Genomic DNA, 19,077 nt, shown 5'->3' with positions numbered 1-19,077 from the left:
GAGCGGTGACCTGAACCTCGGAGATCCCTCGAATAAGCCAGTTGTCGAGGTATGGGAAGGCATGTATTCGACGACGGCGGAGGGAGGCGGCAACTACCGCCATACACTTTGTGAATACCCGAGGGGCCGAGGAGAGACCAAAGGGAAGGATCGCAAATTGGTAATGTTGACGATTCACCACAAAGCATAGGTACCGTCTGTGTGGAGGGTAAATCGCGATGTGGAAATATGCGTCCCTCATGTCGAGAGCAGCGTACCAATCTCCGGGATCCAGGGAAGGGATGATGGTTCCCAGGGATACCATGCGGAACTTGAACTTTCTCATGAATTTGTTCAGTCCTCGCAGGTCCAGGATAGGCCGGAGGCCCCCTTTTGCCTTGGGAATTAGGAAATATCTGGAATAGAACGCCTTGCCCCTTAAGTCCTCCGGAACCTCCAATATAGCTCACATCTCAAAGAGCCTCTAAACCTCCTGCAGAAGGAGTTGCTCGTGAAAGGGGTCCCTGAAGAGGGACGAGGAGGGAGGGTGGGAAGGTGGGGTTGAAACAAACTGAAGACGGTAGCCACACTCCACAGTGCGGAGGACCCAACGGTCTGAAGTTAGCTGGGACCACGCAGGGAGGAATGTGGCAAGGCGGTTGGCGAACTGAAAAGGATCCTGGGAGGTCACTGGTATAGTGCTCTCGGGCGCACCCTCAAAAGTTTGGCTTCGGTCCCGCCAGTGGCTTGGTGGGACTGGAATTGTTACCCCCCTGAGGTCCAGACTGTCATCTGCGAGAGGTATCACCTCGCCTTCTGGCGAAGTCTTGCCTTGGCCGAGGAGGGGGGTAGGGGCGCTGAGGTTGCAACCGGAAAGATCATCTTTGAGTCTGCGGCGTATGCATTCCCAGCGAACGCATAATTACGTGTTTGTCCTTCAGACTCTGTAGCCGAGGGTCCGTCTTCTGGGAGAAGAGGCCCTGGCCATCAAAAGGTATGTCCTGTATAGTGTACTGAAGTTCAGGTAGCAGGCCTGACACTTGCAGCCACGATATACACCGCATGGCAATTCCAGAGGCGACGGTTCTAGCTGCCGAATCGGCGGCATCTAGCGAGGCCTGGAGGGAGGTCCGCGCAACTTTCTTCCCTTCCTCCAGGAGAGCTGTAAATTCCTGGCGGGAGTCCTGCGGGACGAGCTCTGCAAACTTTCCTACTGCCTCCCAGGTGTTGTAGCTGTACCTACTCAAGAGGGCTTGCTGGTTCGCCACCCTGAGTTGGAGGCCTCTCGCGGAATAGATCTTTCTCCCCAACAAATCCATTCGCCTGGCCTCCCTTGATTTAGGAGCAGGGGCTTGTGGTGCTCCCGTTCATTGACAGACTGTACAACCAATGAACAAGGAGGGGGGTGTATATACAGGTACTTGTACCCTTTGGAGGGTACCATGTATTTACGTTCAACCCCTCTGGATGTGGGCGGTACGGATGCCGGGGATTGCCAGATGGTATCCGCTCTAGTCTGGATCGAGCGGATGAAGGGAAGGGCCACCCTGGTTGGGGCCTCCACCGACAGCATACTGACAACTGGGTTGTCTACCTCAGGAACTTCCTCTACGGGCAAGTTGATATTGATGGCAACGCGGCGCAGGTCTTGGTGTGACCTGAGGTCGATTGGGGGCGGTCCAGATGTAGATGTCCCCACCACCGCTTTATCCGGGGAAGAAGAGGATGAAACCACGGGAACAAGCAGGTCTTGGATGGACTCCTGGTCTTGGGGGATGTCCTGAGGCAGTGGATCTTGTGGGTCTGGTATGTGGGCTGGAGATTCCTCTGTACCCGCCGGGGGAGGTCTGCTCACTGTGGTCTCTGGCGCCTGATGTTCAGAAGGGCCGGAGCGCGATGGTATATGCGGATCACCTTGGGTTTGGTGGTAGGCCCAAGGTGTCCAAAAGGACCACTGATGAGGTCCCTGGTGGTTATCTGAATCCCCATATGATGCAGTGTCTACATGGGAGGAGATTGATGGATGACAAGATGGCCACGGGGGGGTGGAGACCGTCTGATGTGGGTCTCTGCGTCCACTTGAACCATCCTACGCGGGTGCCGGAGAACGGTACCGAGAGTCATGACGGTGCCGGGAGAGGGACCAGGACCTGCGACCAGCGCGGTGCCGGGAGGTCGACTGGTGCATGGAATCACCGTGCCGAGATCGGCTGCGAGAGGTACGGTGCCGCGAGTGGTGCCGAGATCTGGAGCGGTGCCGATAGTATCTGGACGGTGACTGGGACCTTGAACGGTGTCGCAAGTACGACCGGTACCTCGATGGGTAACGGTACCGGGACTGCGAGCGGCCGCAGGACCGGGATCGATGATGGGACCGGGAGTGCCTGTGGGACCTGGATCGGGACCGGCGGCGTTCAGTGGTACCAGGCGAAGAAGGTCTCATGAGGGCTGGCTTGCCTATTGACTGAAGAACCCTCACCGGCAGCGCCGGGGGTTGAGGCAGCTCAGGCTCCGTCAAGGTAATCAAGTCCCGTGCGTGGAGAACGTCTCCGGAGTGGAGGGCACAATAAGCTCAACCACAGTGCGTGCTGGGGAGCTGGTAAGCACCGGACTCAACGGCTCTGGCAAGGCCAGAATCAACGGTGCGGAGGACGTCGGTGCCGCGGCAGCTGACAGTGCCGGGCAGTCCGACTTGGCTAAGCGCTCAGACCACGGTGTAGATATAGCAGCCGCAGGAGGCTTGTGCTTCTTGCTCCGTAGTGAGAGCGAACGGTGCCAGGTAGGAGCTTGGGCCGGTGATGGTTGATGTCGAGGAGCCTTCACCATTGGCGTGCGCTCCGGTGCCGAAGAGGCACTTGCTCCTGGTGCTGCTGGCAGTGCCGAAGACTGGGGAGTCAACGCTGCCTCCATCAGAAGTTGTTTTAGGCGAATGTCCAGCTCTTTTTTAGTCCGGGGCTTGAACGCCTTACAGATGCGGCACTTGTCCATAAGATGGGATTCACTCATGCACTTAAGACAGGAGTCATGAGGGTCTCCTGTGGGCATCGGCCTATGACAGGCCAAGCACGGTTTGAAGCCTGGTGAACCGGGCATGGGCCCCGGTACCGGGCGAGGGGAAGGGGCTAATCCCCGATCTACAATAACTACTATAGAACTAATAACTAAACACTAACTATACTTGAAGAAATCGAACTATATACACAACTACAATAGAAACGAGCGAATTGCTAGGGAAGTGAAGATCAGCTAAGTTGCGCTCCACTGTTCCAACGACCGACACGGGCGGTAAGAAGGAACTGAGGAGCGGAGGGGCCGGCAGGGGTATATATCCGGCACCATAGCGGCGCCACTCCAGGGGGCGTCCTGCCGGCCCACCGAGTGTTGCTAGGGTAAAAATATCAGACGAACATGCACGCGGCGCGCGCGCACCTAACTGGAATGGATATGAGCAAGCACTCGAAGAAGAACTAAAGAGATGCATCTATTGTGAAGGATGCTTCCCAATACCTGTACCAGGAAAAGGTGAGAGTGATGGGAGCTTCATGGATGGAGAGAGAGCAAATTTTGGGAAACATCTTTTATGGAAGAAGGGGATTGAAGAAACTGGCCACTCACCCCTCAGCAATTGTCACAGGTCCTCTAGAAATGTGCAAGACTAACCCTGAGTTGTATAACCCACCCTCGCTGCCGCTCAGGGGGTTATACTCCAGCCCTGCACCACTGAAACCTGAGTGGCTTCTTTAAGTCTCCCATGTGAAATATGTTATGCTCATCCAATCCAGGAATAGAAACAGTAACATGTGACTTATGCAATCACAACCAGCCAGCCCAGCTCACATTTTTAGTATTGAGTGTAGAATGCTCACAGCAGCACCCTGTTTGTGAGCAATCCATTGAGTTAAAGAAAAAAGACAGAAAACCACCAAACTGAGCAATTACAAATAATGAGGAAGTGGGAGGTAACCGCGATGAACCCCCTAAGGAGATTATTTCTAGTGGGATATTCGCTCAGCGCTGGTGTTTAATTATTATTGGTGACTGAAGATTTGACACTAAAACAGGCCAATGTTGCAAAAGCCACCAGACCACTTGGGGATTGTGCATCCGTAACTGGATGATTGTGTGTTGCTAATGGTGAAGCAGTGTCTTGCACAAGGTTTCCCCATTACAGTGGACCATGCTGGTCTAGGACTTCATCATTTCTTCTAAGATCTTTCCCGTGTCTCCCCTCTGATTGACTTTCTTTGCTCTTCTCATAATAGACTAAATTCAGACCCAGCGTAAGCAGCTGTGACTTCAATGCAGTTGCACCCACCCATGCCAATCTGAGTACAGCCCTATGTCTTGTGTGTTCCCTGCCTCCTTTCTTCTTCTCCTTTCTCTGTATCATGGAGAAGGCTAAGAAGGTGAAAAAGAGATATAATGATAGCTAGGAGGAGGTTTAGGGACTAAGGGGACAGAGTTTGCTCTTACTTTGCCTGTGGACTTGACTCCCTTCCAGATGCAGAAGTAGCAGATGACCCAGGCGAACAGGAGGCAGAGAGCCAGCTCCCAGCGCACAGTGCCCAGATTGTGAATACCGTCTGTGAGTCCCAGGACTCGCTTCCTGACAGTGCAGGAGGTGAGAGAGGTTAACATCCCAGACTTGACTCTTCCAGCAGCACCCTGCCCAGAATTTTCATACACATCCCACAGCACAGCTACTCAATCTCCCCCATCACTCCTGCTTCCAGTCACCCTAGCCCTGGCAGCAATACTGTCTTCTTGGTCACCATAATGCCTTAGGTGTCTCTGGGATCCCCTCGCAGCCTGGCCCCTGCAGTTCCACCTCACCCTTTAATCAGTCTGGGCTCTCCAACTCTCCCAAAGCCCTCAGTAGCCCCACTGCAGCCCCTAACCATTCACAGCACAGTCACTCCCGATCTCACGTCACTGCCATCCCTTTGGCTGCCTCGCAGGCCACACTCCATCAGCAGCCTCCCCTGCAGCCCCCCGGTAGCATCAATGGCTCCTAATCACCTGCTGGCTACTTTGTTTCCTCCAACCACCCCATGTTCTATGGCTCTCTCAAGGAACCCTTATGGTTATGGCCCTCATTCTTCCCTACAGGTTCCCCTCAACACCCAGGCTCCCTAATGCTAGGTCTACACGATGAGCGGGGGATGGGGGGGTGATTCCTACTTCACCCAGCCATACTCGCCCTCACCCTCACCTGAGTTAGCATACTGACAACAGCAGTGTAGTCGTGGTAGCATGGGCAGGAGTGGCTTGTGCTAGCAGCCCCCACTACGTGCCCATGGAATTCAGGAGGGTTTGTACCCAGAGCATCTAGCACAGTGCTATCTCTGCCCATGCTACCATGGCTACACTGCTATTTCTACTCTTTTAAGCATGCTAGCTCAGATGAGAGCTGGCATCAGTATATCTACAAGAGCTGGGACCACCCCCTGTTCATAGTGTAGACATGGTGTAACAGGGACCCCATGTGAGAGCTGACCACCATGTCCAGACAGTTCACCTGCAGCCTCTCACTACCCTAATATCTATGACAACTCTATGTCCTCCCAGCCAAACTTCCCCCCAGAACTCTAGGGGCTCCCTTGCAGCCAGCAATGTTGTACTGAAATCACAATGGTTTTTGTAGCTATTGGTGGATGGGCCCAGGGCATGGGAGCCTGACACAGCTCTTCCTCTGACTCATCCTGTGGCATTCTACAAGTCACTTCACCAATGGGGAAGCTGAGACACAGCAAAGAAAAACCCGCAGCTGGCCCATGCCAGCTGAGTCAGGCTTGTGGCGGGTGGCTGTGGGGCTGTTTCATTGCAATGTAGATTCCTGAGTTCGGGCTGGAGCCCAGAATCAGGGACCCTCCCACCCAGAACGGTTCTAGAACCCAGGCTCCAGCCCAAGCCTGGACGTCTACACAGCAATGAAACAGACCTGCAAGCCCGAGTCTCCTGGCACAGGCCAGCCGTGAGTGTCTAGTTGCTGTGCAGACATACCCAGATAGGCTAAGTGGGATAATGGATACTGATCACCTTTGCAAAGCACTTTGAAAGCAATGGATGAAAACGTGCTATTGTGACAGAGCCCGATTCCCACTTGCTTCCTATCACTTCCCTAAATTGGGAGGGGGCACGGTTGTGAGTGCCAGTCCTTAGAATTACAACTCCCATATTGTTCAAGCCCCCTGAGGACTGGTGCTGGATGATTCCCTACAGTGTATTCTGCAACATTTCTCCTGTCAGCACTCCTGTTTGCCTTATGGGTGTTTTCACGGGGTGCATAGGTGCCCAGCAGTAAAGAATCACAGAAAAAGTTGCTCTCCTCTAACACTGAACAAGGAACTCAATTAGAATAAGGGGAAAAGCTACTTTGTCTCTTCCTGCTTCACCGCAGAGCATCTTTGCAGAATCTCTTCCAGCCCCCTCCCACCTGGCCTCCTGCTCTAGATAGATCATCACACTTGGTGTGCGTACATGCGTGCCCGCTAGGTGTCAGCAGGGTAGCCCTGCCAACATGTGTTCAGGCCCTGTGTATCCACAGCCTGCGGGTGCTGAGTGCATCTGCCATGTCAGAAAGAAGTGTCTGTGTGCGTACATGCATGTGTTCTCAGTAAGGGTCAATGTCCAACCTCTGGGGCTCTGTGGTGCACGGGGTGAGACAGCGTGTGTCTTGGGAGTGCCCATGTGCCCCATGGATTTCTGTCAGTCAGAGTGCCCTGTCAGGATTCAAGTTTGCATGTGCAGGGAGTGTGCTCATGTGCCCCATGATGTGCGATGTGCCACAGTCCTGGGCTCCGAGATGTGGCCTTTCAGAGACTCCATTTGGAGTATTCACACACTGCCGTGACCTCTTGAGAGAAAAGAGTCTGAAACTGGGGTACGTACTCCCAGAACTCAGTAACGGGGGAGGTGGCATTAGCAGACGCTGTCCAGTTCTCCATGTTAGAGTGATTCAGAAAGTCCACGCAGCGATCTACAAAGAAGGAAGCAAGTCGGTGAGCCTGGAGAATTCTCGTGCTTCTCAGCCTTTGTGCTCCCTGTTCACTCCAGCTGCAAACAAACACTTCACGCTGCCCTGTAAAACATCACTCTCCCCGCACCCCTGCCAGAATCCTAGTTCAGGAACAGTCAGAGGGATGGGAAAAGTGGAGGCTCCTTTCTGAATAGAACCCAGATGGCTGTGGAATGCAGGGTACTGTGGGGCAGCGACTATGGTTACCTAGGCTGGGAAGTTACTTCATGTTAAGAGATAGCTCAGAGAGGAGTTTCCCTGGCTTTCCCCACAAATAAAGCTCTGCTTGTGGAGCTGTGAGAGTCAGATTCTCCTTTGGGGAAGGCAGTGACCCTTGTCAGGGGTATGGCAAGGGAAGGACTGTGAGTCGACTGAACATGGAGAAGAGAACTTTCATAAATCCACAGATTCCATGGGCAGAAGGGACCACTGCAACCATCCAGTCTGGCCTCCTGGATGACTCAGGCCATAGACCTTCCCCAAAATAATCCTCAGAGCAAATCTTTCAGAAAAACATCCAACCTTGATTTGAGACTAAGTTTTGCCAGGAAAGCTTATTTTACTCAGGGAACAAGAGGTGGAAAAAGCAATACTGGACAAAGCAGAATTTTGCCAGTATAAGCTGCAACCACATGAGACGTGTTTTGCCTGTACAGTACACTGGTGCAGCTATACCGACCATGCACTCCTAGCAGAGACCTGGCCTGAGTAAGCCAAAGACTGACTGAACAAACAGTTCTCTGCTGTGACGGAGGCTGGCCCAGATGCTTGAGGGTCTGAGGCGCAGTGAGTGGTTTGTGCTGTACCCCATTACATTAGATAAGGGCAGTGCCAGCTCCAGTGAAAAGCTCCTTCCATGGCTTAGAGTGGGGTGAGGACTCCACACTAAAGTTGGTCTGAAAATGGGCTTTTTTTGCTGCTGAAAATTATGAATTTCCCATGAAAAATTGAAAACTGAAACATTTTGATTCAGAAATGCTGCCGTAGGAGTTGTAGTTTGGATGCCGCATGCTCCCACTACGAGCTGAATCCCCTGGTCAGACTGCCTAACCCATGATGCACTATGGTCTCTCCTCATGGTGGCAGGAGGCTGTTGCATCCTGGCCATGGTGCATCATGAGAGAAGCAGTCTAGCTGGGGAGCCCAGCCCATAGAGAAGAATGGGCACATGAGCAGGGCTGGATTTCCCATTAGGCTGAGTAGGCATGTGACTAGGGGTGCCTAAAAAATCAATTTTTGCCACTTCCAGCAGGAGTGGGGCCAGAGTCGGCTGAGCGAGAGACGGCCCCATGCAGCCCTGCTGGATCACTCCTCGCTCAGACCAGCAGACACAGTCACCTCCCAGTGGGGCTGGTGAGTGCAGTCAGGGGGCAGAGCAGGTCTCTGGGGGGTTGTGGAGAGGCACTGGGTAGTGGGGGGGTTGTGGAGAGGCGCTGGGCAGTGGGGGGTATGGGAGGTATGTATGTGTTGGGGCAGTGCGGGGTCTGTGGTGGAGGGGGTTGGGTGGCAGGATACCTAAAAGTTAAAAGTGACAGTACCCCCACTGCCTGCAATGGTTAGGAGATCAGAGCCACTGTGAGGGTACCTCACAGTTCCTGTCTTCTACCAGGCAGCAGGGACCCCTGGAGCTCCTGGCCAGAGGAATATAAGGGGTTTGTGGGGCTCTGGACCAGAGCAAGTGGGGGACACTCCCCACCCCTTACACCTGCAGTCCCTCCCACACCCACACCTGCACTTCTGCTGAGGAAATGGGATCAGAGTATGGGGTCTTACCCCGGCCCCACCCCGCTACTCCTGCTAGGGAGAGGGAGGCTTCTCTCGTTCCCCATCAAGAGCACTGGGTAAGTGCGGGGAGTGGGGCAAGCCCCTGCGCCCTGACCCCGCTCCCAGACAGGAGCGCAGGAGCAGGCAGTGGAACAGGTCAGGGCACTGGACTGCCCATTTTTCCGGGGGCCCCCAGTTGACCAGGACCCCTGGACATGGGCCCCACTGGCCCAGTGGCTAATTTGCCACAGCTCCCAGCTGCTGCAAGTTGCTGGGGATCACCCCATAGCTCCCGGCTGCTGCCTGGCAATGGGGGCCCCAGATCTCCAAGCTGCCACAAATGATAGGGGGACCCTGCTGCTCCTGGCTGCCTTCGGGGGGTGGGATCGCTGCTCCCAGCCTCCGTAGGCAGTGGGGAGCCCTAGAGCACCGAGTCATGGGTGGAAGGAGACTCTGGAGCTCCGAGCCCCTGCGGGGGTGGGGAGCTCGGAGCCAGGGGCCCCGCAGCTGCCTAGACACCAGGGAAAGTGTGTGGACCCTGCCTAGAGGCATGCAAGATGAAAATCCAGCCCTGCACATGAGGAAACCAAACACCAGCTATTTGGCCCACAACTGCATATTGAAATCAAAATATTTTAGTTTTCAGCTGAATATTTCAATGAAAATTCAAAATTTTCCACATAAGGCAAACAGTGAGAAAAAATGTGTTTAATCAAATACCCAATTTTCTGTCAAAAAGCAGTTTTGATGGAAAGTTTTCAAACCCAGATCCTCTTTCCAGAAGCAGACTAGCTGAAGTTGTACCTGAGTTCCAAGGATTATTACAGGTGGCCCAGGGAAGCACAGCAGTAAAGGAGCTGAACAGGTAGAAGATAGCCCAGGACAGGATGACAATGTAGTAGATATTCAGATAGGATTCGATGACTTGTGAGGCGTATCCAATTCCTAAGAGGAAAATGACAGGGGTTAGGAAATGGCCCCAGGCTAGCCCCAAATAGATCAGACTTTAGCTTCAAATAGTGCCATAGGCCATCCTACTGGAGTTGCAGGTGGGGCAGATTAATGAGCAATTTGGTTCACCAAAGAATCCTGTAAGACTCAGGTTGAGGGTGGGCGATCCAGATGTGGTTCATCATGGTGGAGAAATCAGAAATAAAAAGGGTCTTCACTGCTAATTACATCCCACGCCCAAAGAATGGAGCCAGAGAAAAAGCACAGGGTCAGGAAGGTGGTAGAATCTCCATCCTTATTGTTTTTTAAGGCCCAGCTTGACAAAGCCCGGGCTGGGATGATTTAGTTGGGGATTGGTCCTGCTTTGAGCAGGGGGTTGGACTAGATGACCTCCTGAGCTGTCTTCCAACTCTAATCTTCTATGATTCTAGGAGGCAGCTTCTAATCCTGGCTCTGCCAATATCAGCAAATGCCACTCTGAGCAAATCACTTAATCTTTCTGTGCCTCAGTTTCCCTCTCTGTAAAATGGAGATCATAAAACTTCAGGATAGTTGTGATATTAATTGTCTGCAGTTTTAAAGTAGGGCTGTCCAGAAAACAAGAATTCCATTTCACAAAAAAATTCCAAGTTTTATCATTTGTTTTTGTTCTGCTTCAGAACAAGAAATAGACATTTTGAAAATTTTCACACAAAAACCCATGAGACCCAGAAATTCCATCGTGGATCTGAGAAACCCATTCATTGACTCACCTTCAAAGAGAGGGCAGATCTTCCGCCAGGCGGTGACCCCTCCCTGGCTGGTGTATTGCCCTAGCGCTGTCTCCAGGAAGAACACTGGGATCCCACAGGTGAAGAGGAAGATGAGGTAGGGGATAAAGAAGGCACCTGCACAGAGAGAGAGAGAGAGAGGGTAGCAAATGGAGGAATCTTTACTACTCGACATTATCATAATCACCCATTACCAGGCACACTAAGAAGTGAGATGTACCATCAAGGCTCAGATAAACACCCTTCAATGTAAATGCCTATCCGAACTAAATGGACCTGGTGGACCTGCAAAACTGTGCAGATCTTGCAAGAGAACACAACAGCCTCTCAGTTTTCTTCTTCTTGTCCTGGAAACACCACAAGCAACCCCATCCTCATGCTATTTCAGCACTGCCACGTCTGGTCCTGGCCAGAACCTGGAAGAGGAGAACGGCAAGAAGACCAAAAAAGCCACAGAAAATAAACGTTAACTATACTTTTCAGCCTTTAAAACCAGTTTGAGCAAAGGTTTGGGAAGATAAGAGGAAATCTTATTGTATCCAAACTGGGTCCTCCTTACCTAGCAGTCACAGGACAGCTCCCTCCAGTTGTCAGGATCTTGTTTAGTCTCCAGCCTTTCCTTCACCCATCTCCTAATTTGCCTTTCCAAAGAGAGCAGCTGGACTCCACACTTCAGAACCCACCCACCCCAGTCTAATGGCAGATATACGGCAAGCAAATGCCATTCTCCTCCTGGTTGAAACAACAGCCCTCAGGGCCTCATCCCTCACAAGGAACAAATGATAAGTGAATATATTCCCATCCTTTGCCCCAGTCCTCTGATAAAAACACAGATGTTTGGAATAAAGATTTGGGCTCCTTTTCTCAAAAGCAAATCTGGTTCTTCTTAGATCTGTTTCTCCCTTGTCAGAATCAATCATGCCCACCCACATTCCTTCCCATGAAGGATAATTAACAATTGGGTCTAAATAAAAAACATTCCTATTTGTTCTTATGCCAATAATGTTAAAATAAATACAGCAACATCAAAATGTTCCCTAAACACGGATGTATTATAGTTGCAGGGGACGTAGAGCCAGCAGATCCTTCACATCTAGACAGGATCAGTCCAAGTTCATGAAGTAGGAAACATAGATCCTGTACGTATTCAGCTAAAGGCAGCTGCTCCTTTCACAGCCACATAAAAGACCTTCAGTCAGAGTTCTTCGGAGACAACACTATTATCCAGTACTTGATTAGATGAATCCTTCGGGAGATCCCATACCCTGTTTTCTGATTCTGATCGTCCTAGTGGTGGATCAATTTAATCAATAATCATTTCTAAGAGTGCCACGTTACATTTATAAAGTTTCTTTCCATTCTGAAGTTCCCAAAGTGCTAGCCAGGATACCAGGGTTAACATCTATTTTTGAAAAAAATGACATGGAAGCTTTCATGACTGTACAAGTGATCAGCCGACCCCTCAACACAGTTCTGAGCCATTGGTTCTCGACGAGAAGGGTGCTTTGTACTAAAACATGAAAACCACTTTCTGCAACATCTTGAATTTTCTGTGGTAGTCTCCCAGCCAAGTTTTGCCCAGACCTAGCTGTGGTCAGTCTGAGAGATCTAACAAGATCACAGCCTGATATGTTACAGTTACATTAGAAATAACCATTGAGGCAAATAATTTAGTAATTTTTAATGCAACAGAATGTATGCAAGTAGCTTTTTCAGTTACACTGGTCAGGATAGAGACTGCAAGGATTATCAGTCCTGATACTCCTGCTTCACCTGGCAGAAGAGACCCAAATGCAAGGTCACTGTAACCTGGCCTTTACTGAATGGGAAATCAAAGGGGGAGTGGTATATAGGACTGTAAACATTGTCTCAGGACCTGCCCGTGGAATGGGAGCACAAGTGTGTTCTTAATACCTTACAGGACTATATTATTTTAGTTTTCCGTAATAAACCAAAGTCCAACCATTTTTATAAACAAACTTGTGATGTTCAATTATCTCCCCCTCACTCTGTTTCATTTTATTATGGTCGCTAGAAAATCTCATTTTTAACCATTTAAAAAAATCTTAATTCCTTATTCCAGTAAAACTGCAGTAAGCAAGTTACACAAGAAGCAGCAGTAAAGGGGGATGGACTCTGTCTGTGGGAACTGGTTTCAGAGTAGTAGCTGTGTTAGTCTGTATCAGCAAAAAGAACAAGGAGTACTTGTAAAAGCAGCAAAGAGTCCTGTGGCACTTTATAGACTAAGACGTATTGGAGCATGAGCTTTCATTGGTGAATACCCACTTCGTTGGAGGAGTATTTGTAGCACCTTAGAGACTAACAAATTTTTTTGAGCATAAGCTCATCTGATGAAGGGGGTTTTAGCCCACGAAAGCTTATGCTCAAATAAATTTGTTAGTCTCTAAGGTGCCACAAGTATTCTCATTCTATTTCTGTAGGAATGTTCCCCTGGCCAGGGGTTAGCTACTTATAGATCTATTACTGGGGAAGAGGCAGAGGTAGTGTTGTCCTTTCCTTTCTCATCCTCCCAGGCACACCCTCCTGAAGCTCCTCAAATTCATCTTTACCCCCAGGACAAGTGCCTCGTCCTTTAGCTTTGAAAATCCAGTGACCTTACTCAGGTTTAGAATTCATTGGGGACAACACACCTCTGTTTGGATAAGTGTTTTTCCTGATCCCTGATTACCAGAAATACCAAAGTACTGGGAGAAAGGCTACAATCATGGGCCAGTCAGGCCTGAAGGGTGGGTTTAGTGGGGATGGGAGAATCGCCTGGGTCACAGAATATACAGAATAGGGGGCAACTGTCCAGGTGCCCTGGAGGAGCAGCCCAAGCCCTGAAGGAGATCATAGAATCAAAGAATATCAGGGATGGAAGGGACCTCGGGAGGTCATCTAGTCCAACCCCCTGCTCAAAGCAGGACCAATTCTCAACTAAATCATCCCAGCCAGGGCTTTGGTAAGCCTGACCTTAAAAACCTCTAAGGAAGGAGATCCCACCACCTCCCTAGGTAACCCATTCCAGTGCTTCACCAGCCTCCTAGTGAAAAAGTTTTTCCTAACATCCAACCTAAACCTCCCCCACTGCAACTTGAGACCATTACTCTTTGTTCTGTCATCTGCTACCACTGAGAACAGTCTAGATCCACTCTTTTTGGAACCCCCTTTCAGGTAGTTGAAAGCAGCTATCAAATTCCCCCTCATTCTTCTCTTCTGCAGACTAAATAATCCCAGTTCCCTCAGTCTCTCCTCATAAGTCATGTGCTCCAGCCCCCTAATCATTTTTGTTGCCCTCCGCTAGACTCTCCAATTTTTCCACATCCTTCTGATAGTGTGGGGCCCAAAACTGGACACAGTACTCCAGATGAGGCCTCACCAATGTCAAATAGAGGGGAATGATCACGTATCTCAATCTGCTGGCAGTGCCCCTACTTATACAGCCCAAAATGCAGTTAGCCTTCTTGGCAACAAGGGCACACTGTTGACTCATATCCAGCTTCTCATCCACTGTAACCCCTAGGTCTTTTTCTGCAGAACTGCTATTAGCCATTTGGTCCCTAGTCTGTAGCAGTGCATGGGATTCTTCTGTCCTAATTGCACGACTCTGCACTTGTCCTTGTTTATAACAGCAACAAAGTGTTTTCCCCTGCCAGAAGATCAGCTGTGATCAGAGAGAATTTGGGAATAGCTGGGAGGAGGGGGAATGGGGGCTGGGGAGGAAGGGTCCCAGGGACTGTTGGGTGGGGGAACTGACAGGGTGGGTTCCTTGCTGGAGGGAACCCCAAAAGTTCTGATAATTCAGCTGTGTTTTAGATAGGCATCTCACCTGTTGGCTGCCTATACAAATGGCAAACCTAGAGGTTCATCCATTATTAAAATGGGGATCCTACTGAAAGCTGGAATGCTCCTCTCCATCTGACAGAGCTACTCTGAGCATTCACCTGTGGAGTGAGATTTGTCTCCCACAGCTCAGCTTACCTCACTGTGTGATTGCTTCACTGGAGGTATGGGGGGTAGGCATGGTCTGTATGTATGGATGTGTATATATGAACAGATGAAAGGGCCTGCTCTGGTGCTCGTATTCCTGGGCCAGCATCTCACACAGCCTGGGCTTTATGGACTTACCACCTCCATTTTTGTAACAGAGATAAGGGAATCTCCAGACATTGCCCAGGCCGATGATCTCCCCAGCCATGGAGAGCATAAACTCCATTTTATTACTCCACTGGCCTCTTGGCTCCATTTCCGGCTTCTCCTTTTTGAGCAGCACCATGCTGCCATTGGGATCAGCCTCCACAGGTGCTTTACTCTCCGTGGCCCAATGCAGCAGGGGAAACTGTGTGGGAAAACAGAGCACAGACTATAAAAAGTTGTTACACAGGAGCAGTATTCATCACCATGCATTTCTGGCAGGTTTCCATGCCCCATTAGTTTGGCATGCTATTAAAGAATAGAAAGTTTTGAGATAAATATAAAAGGTGTATTAACTATCAGGGTGGATTAAGAAAAAAGTTAAATAACATTGAAAACTAGGTTTAAAAAGGAAATTTACTAAGGGAAAACCTGTTTAGTAAGCACCTGGTAAAAACTATAAAGAGTGGCTAAGAAAAACACAATTAAACTATTTACTATCAGGGTAGGTTAAGAAAGAGTCTTTAACACATTGAATAATATTAAAAACAATAAAAATAGTTTTAAAAGGGAATTTACTAAGGCAAAGCCTGTTTAGTAAGCACCTGGTGAAAAAGTGAATAAAAAAAGCATTCAATACCAGTGTAGGTTAAAAAAAAGCATTTTAAAACATTAAAAACTAGGTTTAAAAAGAAAATGTACTAGGGCAAAGCCTGTTTAGTAAGCACATGGTAAAAACTATCAAGATGGCTAAGAAAAACACACACAGCTAAAAAAAGGAAAATTACAAAAGCAGAGCCTGTTTAGTAAGCACATGGTAAAAAGAAGTGACTAAAAAAGCATTCAATACCAGTGTAGGTTTAAAAAAAAAAAAAAAGGAGGTCAGAGAGAAAAAGAGAGAAAGAACAGGGCAAGAAAAGGGACATGAAAGCCCGCTTTGCAAAGGGCAAAGATAGAGAGCACATGGTTGAATCAGAGAGAGACATAATCTTTACTTTTCCTGTCTTTCTGTAGAATGAGGCAACTACTCCATTCAGAAACTTTCAGACTTGTTATCAGCGCCTTTGGATCGGACCAATCAGAGTTTGTTCTACAGCAGCATCATTTAATTTATTTTCCTGAACCAATCCTATAGTCTCCAAGATTTTAAACAAGAGCCAACTCCCTTCTCTCCCCCTCCCCTCCCCTCCCTTGTAAGTGTCTTATTCTTATCTAAAGAAACAGACTCTCAGCATTTTTTTTGCCATGTAGCCCTTTTACCATGGGATTTTTATAAAAGTTAAAACCATAAGCTTTTAGTAACTGACAATTTTTAAAAGTTTTCCCCTAGGTTTTAAACTAACAGGGGTTATTTTTTTAGTATAAACAATGTGAAGCTGCAGCAAAGCTCCTGTTAGCAAAACAGCATCTGTAAGTCAGTGGATCATAGAGGAGTTTGCTTTTTCACCTGCTTTTTAACAAACACAGGTAAACGTTACATTAAGTTTTGCAAAGGTATAATTACTTGAAATGACAAACCTATCTGAAGACACATCCCTTTTGCATGTGTTTCAATAAAAAAATCATGCAGAAGCACCCCAGGTTTAAAGCCACAGGTTTTTAGTGATAGTTTATATTTTCCTTCTTTTGTAAAACACTGGATCAGAGAGAAGAAGTTTGTTGTCTGGTCCCGCCACCCTTTATTTATTTATTTAAACGAATAGAGATGAAAGTTTTGGAAAGGAATAAACACTTGAAAAGACAAGCCTATCTGAAGACACATTCCTTTGGTATAGGTGTTTTAATAACATGAGAATTTGCAGAAACAGTCCAGGGTTAAAAACAGAAAGCCTGTTTATAAAAGTAATGTATAGTCATAACGTTTTTCCCTAGGTTTTAGACTAATGTGGTTATTTTTTAGTAAGCCCAATATGAAACAACAGGCTTTTTCAGCAAAGCCATTGTTAGTAAAAACAGCCTCTGTGATTAAACATAAGGCCAGAACATAACAAGAAAGCCCTAGGCCTGCTTTTAAAACAAAATTATACCAAAAACTTGTACTAAAAAGAATAGTAACTTTAACTGTAAATAGGCTTACTATATAAAATAAAAACTTTTTACAATAAAAGTTTAAAAAAGCTAAAGTATGTAGCCAGAGGCCCTTCACTTTTTTTTTTTTTTTCATGAAAAGGCCCCCTGCTCTGTTCTTATCTAAACAACCAGGACCCTGTAACAAAAGCTGACCAACACATACCATAAACCATTTTAAAATGTGTTTTTTAAAGTAATACCTAAATCTCCCTCTTTTTAACTTATTAAACAAACCTACCTGAAGACACATTCCTTTTACATATGTTTTAATAAAATAGAGCAAGCAGAAGCACCCCAGAGCTAAACCCACAAAACCTTTACTAAGGGCTTGGCTACACTCGAAACTCCAAAGCGCTGCTGCGGAAGCACTCCCACAGCAGCGCTTTGAAGTACGAGTGTGGTCCCGGCGCTGCAGGTACTCCACCTCCCCAAGAGGATTAGTTTACAGCTAACTTGCTGCGCTCGGGGGGTGGGTGTTTTTTCACACCCCTGAGCGAGAAAGTTGCAGCGCTGTAAAGTGCCAGTGTAGCCAAGGCCTAAGAAAAAGTTTTTCCTCAAGGTTTTTAGTGAGAACCATTTGAAACAGCTTTTTGAAGGTAGTGGATTAGAAAAGAAGAAGACTCCTTTGAAAAACAGGCTAGCTGAAGACACATTTCTTTATATGGCACCCTTGGCATAAGTGTTTTAATAAAATGTAAGTCTGCAGAAACACTTCAGGGTTAAAAACCTGTTTATAAAAGTAATAAAAAAGTTTTTGCCTAGGTTTTAGGCTAAGGTGGTTATTTTTTAGTAAGCACAATGTGAAAACAGCAGGCTTTTGCAACTGTCAGCAAAAACAGCCTCTGTGACCAGAGAGAAGGCGGCCCTAGGCCTGTTTTTAAAACAAAATTATGCCAAATACCTGTATTAGAAAGAATAGTAACTTTAACTGTAAATAAGCTTACTATATACAATAAAAACTTTTTAACCATTAACGTTTAAAGAAGTTAAAGTATGTAGCCAGAGGATTTCTGCCTTTTTTTTCTCCCCAAAGAAAACAAGTAAAGGGGCCCCTGCTCTGCTCTTATCTAAATAACCAGGACTCTCTTTTTCTCCCACACTGTAAGGAAAGCTGCCCAACACATACTATAAACAATTTTAAAATGTGTTTTTTAAAGTAATGCCTAAAAACCCTCTTTTGTAACTTATTAAATAAACACTTAAAAGACAAACCTACCTAAAGACACAGCCCTTTGTTTACAGGAGTGTTTCAATTAAAAAAAAAAAAAAAAGCATGCAGAAGCACCTCTGACCTAAACCCTGACTAAGAAAAAGGTTTTAAAAGCTTTTTCCCAATGTTTTTAGTGAGAACAACATGAAACAGCCCTTTGAAGGTAGTGGATTAGAAAAGAAGACCCCTTTGAAAAACAGGCTACCTGAAGACACTTTTTTTATTTAGTCCCATTGGCGTAAGTGTTTCAATAAAATGTAAGTATGCAGAAACAACCCAGGGTTAAACACACAGAAAACCTGTTTATAAAAGTAATGTATAATGATAAAGTTTCTCCCTAGGTTTTAGGCTCACACTGGTCATTTTTTTTTTTTTTTAAGTAAGGACACTTTGAAACAGTAGGCTTTTGCAGCAAAGCAGCTGTCAGCAAAACCAGCCTCTGTAAACCAGTAGATTAGAGATAAGAAGGTTGCTTCTTTGCCTGCTTTTTAACAAATACAAGTGAAAGTTATATTAAGTTTTGTAAAGGAATAAACACTTTAAAGGACAAATCTATATGAAGACAGAGCCCTTTATTTAACATTTTTACAAGTGTTTCAATTAAAAAAAAAAATGAGCATGCCCAAAACACCCCAGTGAAAACCACAGAACTTTAGTAACAGCTAGTTTATATGCCCTTTATTCTGTAATCCCATGGATTAGAGAGAAGTTTATTTTCCTCCACACTTTTAAACAAATTCCTATGGAAGTTTTAGTAATTGTTTATTTTCCTAGGGCTTTTAGATTTAAGTATGATTTTTTTTTGTTGCATTATCAGAATGTTTTTGTTTTTAAATGTTTTCAACCTGTGTGCTGAGACACAGGTACAAGCTCCTGTGTTTGTTTTGGGTCCATAGATTTTATTAAAATAATACAACACAGGCTGGAGGTGGAGCTTTCTCTACATTTTAAAAACAGATTAAGACTAATTAGGCTAGCCAGTGCTCCATGCACTATAGTCTGTTTTAGCAAGGCTCTAGGGGTCACTTCTTCAGTGTGCTTGGTTTTTTTTACACAGACTGCTTTCCTAACTTTTTAAATGCTGTTAAAGTTTTAAAAAATTGTGAGATTGCATTGAAAGATACTTTATGAAAGTTATAACAAGTATTTTATTCCATTTATTGATTGTAAAAGACAAAAAC

The 19,077-nt window shown here is 47.1% G+C and overlaps 1 protein-coding gene across 1 annotated transcript in view; it reads right to left on the bottom strand.

Annotated features, from left to right (window-relative positions):
- The window catches only part of LOC115640441 (sodium- and chloride-dependent betaine transporter-like), a 58,867-nt gene extending 42,702 nt beyond the window's left edge, over positions 1 to 16,165 (bottom strand). The window contains 6 exon segments of the mRNA XM_030543181.1: positions 4,453 to 4,585; positions 6,871 to 6,958; positions 9,566 to 9,706; positions 10,465 to 10,599; positions 14,611 to 14,821; positions 16,121 to 16,165. Of these exon segments, the coding sequence (XP_030399041.1) occupies positions 4,453 to 4,585; positions 6,871 to 6,958; positions 9,566 to 9,706; positions 10,465 to 10,599; positions 14,611 to 14,821; positions 16,121 to 16,150 (738 nt within the window). The 5' untranslated portion in view covers positions 16,151 to 16,165.
- Between the last annotated feature and the right edge of the window lie 2,912 nt (positions 16,166 to 19,077).

Source organism: Gopherus evgoodei, chromosome 1, assembly GCF_007399415.2.
Source record: "Gopherus evgoodei ecotype Sinaloan lineage chromosome 1, rGopEvg1_v1.p, whole genome shotgun sequence".
Taxonomy (NCBI): domain Eukaryota; kingdom Metazoa; phylum Chordata; order Testudines; family Testudinidae; genus Gopherus; species Gopherus evgoodei.
The sequence above is the reverse complement of the archived record's forward strand: the minus strand, read 5'-3'. Positions and strand labels throughout refer to the sequence as shown.